General features: G+C 43.1%; 1 protein-coding gene across 2 annotated transcripts in view; it reads left to right on the plus strand.

The window, feature by feature from the left end:
* il15ra (interleukin 15 receptor subunit alpha) overlaps window positions 1-8,759 on the plus strand; it is a 93,673-nt gene that overhangs the window by 57,549 nt on the left and 27,365 nt on the right. The window contains exon 3 of one of the 2 annotated variants that reach the window (XM_043714057.1): window positions 7,928-8,035. The exons of the other annotated variant lie outside the window; for it this stretch is intronic. Coding sequence (XP_043569992.1) covers window positions 7,928-8,035 — 108 coding nt within the window. The remainder of the gene's footprint in view (window positions 1-7,927; window positions 8,036-8,759) is intronic. 2 annotated transcript variants of the gene reach the window in all.

The raw sequence follows: 8,759 nt of genomic DNA on the forward strand, positions 1-8,759 counted from the left end.
TAGAGAGAGATTGTTGAAACACAGAGGTAGCCTTCCTACCTCTGAGCATAGAACGTCTGCATTCAAGTTCCAACTGCCCAAGAGATGTGTCATGGCATTTCCAAACAAGTCAGTTAATATAACTGATTTGAAAAGTAATTATCTCTGGCTGAGTAGCAATTTTATTTTGGTGTCATTATTTTTAGCTGTGAGTTTTACTTTAAAAAAAAACCACATCTTGTCAATTTTTTGTGTCTTGCACCCATCAGGACATTTTGCAAAAATACCAATTCAAGAGGAAACCAACATTCAAGAAGGTGCACTCTCCTCTCATACAATATAAATGTTGGTTTATCCTCAGTTGATATTCTTGTGAAATTCCTGATCAATGCAAGATAAAAAAGTTTCATGAAAAGTGTCCCTTTTTTTGCAGCAATGGTCAAATTGTGTCCTGCCAAATGATTATTTTTATTCTTCTCATTTTCTTCACAATTGCGAGTAAGTGAAGCCGTTGCTGGACACTGACAAATGAATCAATAATTAAAAACATCTAAAAATAAACCAGTCTTGTCGTTTTGTTAATGGAGAGTTTTGTGGGTCAGTTTATAGGTACCTGGTCACTAGCCGTTGGGTGGTTGTTGCTGTTGTCAGAGGGTGGGTCCATGCCATTGAGTCTCTAACTCTGAGCCTGAAGCTCATGACTTGAATCCCACTCCAGGATGTACCCACCTGTAAATTCTACAGCTAGACCCATGACTAATGTCTGCAGTTGTATGACCAAGAGAGCATCCTGGTTAGCCTGAAATGGAGCTGTACCTCTCAAGTTATAGTCGTGTTTTGGGTAAAATTAGCCAAAACAGATATAAGCTCTGTCTCACAATGTTACTAGGTATGAGAAGACAATTGAGATCAGACTGAAGCTCTTGTCAGAAGAATTGAAGGGTCCAAAAAGAAAATCACTGAATACTAAATGTGAAATTGGCTCCCACACCAAGTGTATTGATGTTATCAGTGAAAAGCCATTGCAATTAATGGACATGTTTCTCGATTTTTGGCAAACCCATATTTTCCCTTCAAAGTAATAAATAATCATCCACATAAATCAGCTGTGTCTAGACTCTGACTATTTAGTGTTTAGAGTTCAGGGTTTAAAAGGATGTTTGTGGCCTGCTCTCTGGGAAAGAAAAATATGCTATGATTCTCCCCTCCGATGGGAACTGTGTTGCTGCACTCTGTCGGCCAGCACATGCACAGTTTCTCCAGCCACTGCTATTACTATTGTGCACACATCATTGGCCTCTGACTCTCACTTCCTAGTTAATGAGGCACTGCAACTGCTTGTGCAGGGAGGGCAGCCTCTGTAGCTGCAGTGGTAACAGAACACAGTAAACATTTTTGGTATGATTTATTACTGTCACACGTACTGAGTTACAGTGAAGAGTGGTGTTTACCATGTTTTACAAAGAGATTGTACTATTCAAATGGATCAGTGTAACCGAACAGAATGCATGGTACAATGTTACAGCTGCTGGGAGGGTACAGAGAGAGATCAACATTAACATTAAAGAGGTCCTTTCAAAAGTCTGATAACAGGAGAGAAGAATAGACTGGATTACTTACAGTGTGGAAACAGGCCCTTCAGCCCAACAAGTACACACCAACCCTCCGAAGAGCAACCCACCCAGACCCATTCCTCTACATTTACCCCTTCACCTAACACTACGGGCAATTTAGCATGGCCAATTCACCTAATCTACACATTTTTTTTTGGACTGTGGGAGGAAACCAGAGCACCTGGAGGAAACCCACACAGACATGGGGAGAATGTGCAAACTCCACACATACAGTTGCCTGAGGCGGGAATTGAACCCAGGTCTCTGGCACTATGAGGTAGCAGTGCTAACCACTGTGCCACCGTGCTGTCAAAGAAGCTTTGTTTAAATTTGTTTCTACAAACTTTTATCGGGTTTTGAGAAGATTTGTAGCTCAGGTTGAGGTTTTGGATGTAGGTTTGCTCGCTGAGCTGAAATGTTCATTTCCAGATGTTTCATTACCTTATGAGGTAACATCTTCAGTGGACCTTATGCAAAGCAATGCTGAAAATTCCTGCTTTCTATTTATATGTTTGGGTTTCTTTGGGTTGGTGATGTCATTTCCTGTGGTGATGTTATTTTCTATGGTGAAGTCACTTCCTGTACCTTTTCTCAAAGGGTGGTAAATGGGGTCTAACTCAATGTGTTTGTTCATATAGTTATGATTGGAATGCCATGCTTCTAGGAATTCTCGTGCATATCTTTGTTTGGCTTGTCCTAGGATGGATGTATTGTCCCAGTCGAAGTGGTGTCCTTCCTCATCCATATGTGAGGATACTAGTGAGAGAGGGTCATATCTTTTTGTGGCTAGTTGGGTGTTCATGTATCCTGGTGTCTAGTTTTTTTGCCTGTTTGTCCAATGTAGTGTTTGTTACAGTCCTTGCACCGTATTTTGCTCATTATCTATATAGGGTCTTTCGAGTTCATTAGCTGCTGTTTTAGGGTTTCAATGAGCCAACACACACTACAGCATAGAGGAACTATGCAGAGCAGAGGAAAATCACCTATACCATGTATTCAAAAAGAATGGGTACCCAATGAACACAGTCTGCCGATTTCTCAGCAATAAACCCAAACAAGCAGAAAAAATATGTCCAGAAGCCCTAGCCACTCTCCCCTACATCAAAGACATCTTGGAAATGACTGCCATACTACTCAGATCCCTTGGCATCATGGTAGCCCACAAACCCAACAACACACTAAAACTAGGTGTGGGCGCAGAGGAGCAGGAAAATCGACGTTTCGGGCAGAAGCCCTTCATCAGGAATGAGGCTGGGAGCCTCAGGGGTGGAGAGAAAAATGCGGGGCTGGGGAGAAGGTAGCTGAGAGTGCAATAGGTGGTTGGAGGTGGGAGTAAAGGTGATAGGTCTGAGGGAGGGTGGAGTGGATAGGTAGGAAGGAAGATTGGCAGGTGGGACAAGTCATGAGGGTGGTGCTGAGCTGAAAGGTTGGAATTGGGGTAAGGTGGGGGGAGAGGAAATGAGGAAACTGATGGAGTCCACATTGATGCCATGGGGTTGAAGGGTTCTGAGGCAGAGATGAGGTGTTCTTCCTTCAGGCGTCGGGTGGTGAGTGAGGGGTGATGGAGGAGGCCCAGGAACTGGATGTCCTCAGCAGAGTGGGAGGGGGAGTTGAAATGTTCGGCCACGGGCAGTGGAGTTCAGTGGTGCTGGTGTCCCAGAGATGTTCCCTGAAGCACTCTCCCTGTAAAGGAAACTGCATTTGGAGCAATGGATACAATAAATGATATTGGTGGATGTGCAGGTGAAACTTTGATGGATGTGGAAGGCTCCTTTGGGGCCTTGGACAGAGGTCAGGGTGGAGATGTGGGCGCAAGTTTTGCAATTCCTGTGGTGGCAGGGGAAGGTGCCAGCAGGGGAGGGTGGGTTGTTGGGGGGTGTGGACAGATAGTCGCAGAGGGAGCGGTCTTTGCGGAAAGCAGATAGGGGTAGGGAGGCAAGTATATCCCTGGTGGTGGGGTCCGTTTGTAGGCGGCAGAAATGTCAGTGATGATGCGGTTTATGCGGAGGTTGGTGCGGTGGGAGGTGAGGAATGGGGGCGTTCTGTCCTTGTTGCAGTTGGAGGGGTGGGGTTCAAGGGCGGAGGTGCGGGATGTGGATGTGATGCATTGGAGGGCATCTTCAACCGTGTGGGAAGGGAAATTTTGGTCTTTAAAGAAGGAGACAATCTGGTGTGTTCTGTGGTTTTTGCCCAAAACATTGATTTTCCTGCTCTTTGGAAGCTGCCTGACCTGCTGTGCTTTTCTCTAATCTTGACTCTAATCTCCAGCATCTGCAGTACCCACTTATGCCTAGTTGACATGACTGAGAACCAGCATAGACTCAATGAGCTGAATGACTTTCTTCCATGCTATAAATGCTGCAGTTTTCACATTCCACTTCACCATCTCCTGTTGACTGTTCTTTTGACCATTTCATAGCCTATATTGGGCATCACACTTAAAAGTTGCATCCAGATTTGAACCAGACTTTAGAAATTGTTAATGATCTGGAAGACGCTGTTTAAAAAGGGTAGGTTCAATAGTAACTCATTTTTGAAAAAGGGAATCAGATAAATACTTGGAGGAGGGAATAATATTGCGGGGAATGAGGAGATGACAGGCACTGATTCATTCAAAGAACTGTTGGAGGAAATGCAAGCCAAATGGGTTTCTTTCTGTGTTCTGTCATTCAATGATTCTGCATATATTTACAAGTCAAATACCATTACATTATGAGAGAAAGATTGCATATTACCGATTTCTATAACTTTGTAATAATTGTATAAATGACACTTAAAATTTCATATTTGTTATTCATCACCCATTAGTGGCTGTATAGGTCTTGTGGCACAGGGGTAGTGCCCCAACCTCTGGTCCAGAAGCTCTGAGTTCAAGGTCCTGTTGGCCATGGGAGGTGTTGGTAATGTTGGCGAGCAGGTTGAGTGCCAACCTGTTTCTGATGGCAAGTGATAAACATCTCCTGGTCAGCCATGGCACCAGAAGGCATTGGGAAATCCACTGCAGTGCTTTGTTCATTGTGTGCATCAATTCAGTGGGAGTCTGTGGCCCAATCTTTGGAAGCAAGGAAAGCCAGAGAGATGGTGGCTGAAGCATGAAACCGGAAGTGAAACCATTGATATGTTTTCAATAGATGTTTGATAAAATTATGGCGTGTGTTGACTTTCACAGGTAAACCAGAGCACTGCAAGAAGTATTTCTCTATGTCACCGCTCCAGCAAGTTACTGAACATATTTAAATTTGAACAAGAAACATAATGACACTAAAAAATGGCTGGAATATGCAGAAAGTGTTTTCTGCACTAAGCACACCATGTATCATCATACCCTGTCAGACTTTGCAAGTTGTTACCCAGTGCAGATTATTGATGGAATGACATGCTCTTTAGAATCGAGAGTGTGGTGCTGGAAAAGCACGGCTGGTCAGGCAACATCCGAGGAGCAGGAGAGTCAAAAGAAATGTAGGGCTTCTGCCCGACATGTTGATTCTCCTGCTACTCGGATGCTGCCTGACCTGCTGCGCTTTTCCGACACCACTCTCTCAATTCTAATCTCCAGCAGCTGCAGTCCTCACTTTTGCCTAGTGTTCATTCGAATGGTAGGCTTCCAACAAAAGAACAACTCTTAAATATTACAACATGGGTGATATAGTTAGCTATTCAAATGTGGAATCTACCAGAAAAGATATGGGGAAAAGATATTTGATCAAGCTTCCAGATGAATTAGGAGCAGGTGCAGACAAGTCAAACCCTCAACCCTCAACTCTGCTTTGCCATTCAGTAAGGTCATGGCTGATCTGAGATCTACCCCGAATAACCTTTCACCTCTGGCTATTTTGGAATTGGTCTTAAATACCTAAAGACTGTGCTACGAATGGAAGAAGAGTTCCAAAGACACACAGCCCTGCGTAGAAAAAAAATCTCCATCTCTATCTTCAATGGACAACCCCTTATTTTGGAACAGTGACCCTGGTCCTAGGTTCTCCCACAGAGGAATCTCCCCTAAAAAACCTGCTTGGTTATTATTGCAAATGTTGCTTGTTCTTTTTTTCCGAACAGGCTTGCTTCTAAATTTAATTTTTCACTAATTTATCCTGATTTTCTCCCTGGTTCTCCGAACCTGATATAATATTCTGAGTTTACCATACCTGTGTTAAGATGTCACTGTTGTACCCCTTGCCTGACCATCACCTTTTGCCCTTAACCTTCTGGCTGGAATTTGCTTGACTCACTTGAATCGTTGAAGAGCAGCCTTGCAGTGTTTCTGATCCTTTAGACCATGAAAGCCTTTTAGACCTTTGCAACTACAACTTGAAATTATGTAGCAGTTTTAACACAACAAAACATCTCGAGGTGCATCAGAAGAATGTTGATACCCAAAATATGACACTGGACCATACATTGGGATATTAGGCTGGCTCATCATAAGCTTGGTCAAAGGAGGTGGTTTTAAGGGATGCCTTAAAAGACAAAACAAGAAGAGATAAAGATGTTTTGGAAGGAAATTTCAGAGTTTAGGCCTTGGTAACTCAAAGAAGATGCAGCAATAATGAAGCCATTAACATTGGGAAGATTCGAGAGGCCAGAATTAGAGGGAAGTACACACCTCAGAGAATTATGGGGTAGAGGAGATTGCAGCAGTAGTGAGGGGCTTGGAGAGATTTAAAAACACAGATGAGAGTTTTAAAATCCAAGTGCTCTTAAACCAGAACCTAATATGAGTCAATAGAAAGGGATGATGTGTGAATGAGATTTGGTGCAAGTTAGAACATAGACAGTAGATATATTTGGATGACATTGACTTTACAGGGAGTAGAATGTAGGAGATCAGCCAGGAGAACATTAGAGTAACAAAGGTAAGGATAAGTATTTCAGTAGCAGATGAGCTGAGGAATGTTTATGACCAGATGATGTTATGGAGGTAGAAAGAAGTGGTCTTGGGGAAGTCACCATCTGTATCAGATGCTCATCTCAAGATCAGATGTGACATCAGCATTGTGAAGAGCCTGGGTTTCATCTCCAACCCTTTGTCAGCGAGAGGAAGAGAGTTAGTGGCTAGGAATCAGAGCTTGTCAAGGTGACCAATAATGACAGCTTCAGTTTTCCCAATATTTAATTGAATTAAATTCTGGAATATCTCATACTGGATGTCAACAAAGAGTCCCCAATTCAGAGGCAGGTGGGAGGGGGATGGAGCAGGTTGAGAAAGGTGACGACAGGGTGGAGCTGGGTTTCATCAGCTGTGTTTCTGGCTGTTATCACCAGAGGGCAGCATGTCGATGAGAAATAGGAGATGGGAGTGGTGGCGGGGTGGGGGTTGGTGAGTGGGATGGGGGGGAGATGGAGGTTGCAGAAACAAAACCGAAACATTAATCCACTCAGAGGCTATGCCTTTGTTTTACTGCACAGTATGATGCAAAATCTATCACAAGCTTCAATCATTGGTAGCTCTTTAACTGAAAGATGACAAGTTCCATTTGATAGACACCTGTTCCCCAGCATGGATATATTACTTGTGAATGACTGTTGCTGCAATACTATTACCTGGTTCCTCCTGATGTACATTACAACAATTAACATTTCCTTCTCAAAACATTAAATAAAGAACAAGAAATTGCAATCATGAGAGATCTGGATCGAGTAGATAGGGAGATCCTATTCGCAGAGGTTTTGAGGATCACAGAGCAGTGACTGAAAGTGATCAGTCAAAGGTTTCAAGCTGACCTAGGGAAAAAGTTTTTGTTTACACAAGTGATTTGGACCTGTTCTGCACTGCCTGAGGGTTGTGGTGGAGACAGATTCAGTTGTAGCTTTCAAAAGGGTGTTGGATAATATTAAAAGAGAAAGTGATTGCAAATGTTCAGAGCTAGATAACGTATAATTGCACAGAGCCATGGCCTTCATGACCTGAGTGGTCTCTCGCTGCGCTGGAACTCTCCTGTGATTGTAGACATTTCTATTCCTTTTGCAGGGGCTTCAGTCATTCCAGGTCTCTTCAAGTGGATATTATGGTCCAAATTCATATTCATCTTTTTTTTTGTAAGGAGGAACACTGACAGACTCTCTGTATTAAAAGACCGGACCTCGCGCCTTTCTCCAGCTCCCCCCCCCCCCCCCCCAGCCAGAACTTGGTGGATTCATGAAGAATAAATTGTTCTAGGAAAATAACTGAGACACTCAAGGGAAAGTTGTTGTTTTATTGTCATTTTTTCCAAGTAAAAGAAATTATGGGAGTGTTAATAAAGCAAGGATGCATAGCTAATTATGGGTGGCCTGAGTTTGTTTGACGTCTTTCAAGTTTTATATGAATGAAAATCTGGAAAGTCGTCTGTTTGCAGCAACGCCTGTAGAGCCAACATCTGTACACCCACCAACATCGGCAGCTACTCCAGGAGCATTCTCAGACCACTACACTGCATCAACCATGGACATTAAAATCGCCACAGGTGCGCTATTATTTAACACAAATGATATTCATAGAATTCTGAGAAAAAAATGTAACAGTATTTGGGGAATATTCAGTGAATATTTAACTGAGAGATAGTTCCTTAATATGTTAAATATCAGTTAACTTTGGATTTAAACTATTCTTTGTACTGTTCTTCGTACATTTAATACGGAACCAAATTTATGTTGGCATGACATGTCCTTAAAGAGCTATAAAATGTGAACTCTGCCTTGATGCAATCTTGGAGGGATTCAACTCTGGTGACAAGGGGTCTTCCTACAACAGAGATAACATCCCTGGAGAGAGAGAGAGAGAGAGAGAGATGGGATATACAACATACATAGGCATGGTCTTAGACAATAGGTGCAGGAGTAGGCCATTCTGCCCTTCAGGCCTGCACCACCATTCAATATGATCATGGCTGATCATCCTTAATCAGTATCCTGTTCCTGCTTTATCTCCATAACGCTTGAGTCCACAATCCTTGAGAGCTCTATCCAACTCTTTCTTAAATGAATCCAGAGACTGGGCCTCCACTGCCCTCTGGGGCAGAGCATTCCACACCGCCACCACTCTCTGGGTGAAGAGCTTTCTCCTCATCTCTGTCCTAAATGGTCTACCCCGTATTTTTAAGCTGTGTCCTCTGGTTCGGCACTCACCCATCAGCGGAAACATGCTTCCTGCCCCCAGAGTGTCCAAACCTTTAATAATCTTATATGTCT

The sequence above is a fragment of the Chiloscyllium plagiosum genome, chromosome 23 (genome assembly GCF_004010195.1).
Source record: "Chiloscyllium plagiosum isolate BGI_BamShark_2017 chromosome 23, ASM401019v2, whole genome shotgun sequence".
Taxonomy (NCBI): Eukaryota; Metazoa; Chordata; class Chondrichthyes; order Orectolobiformes; family Hemiscylliidae; genus Chiloscyllium; species Chiloscyllium plagiosum.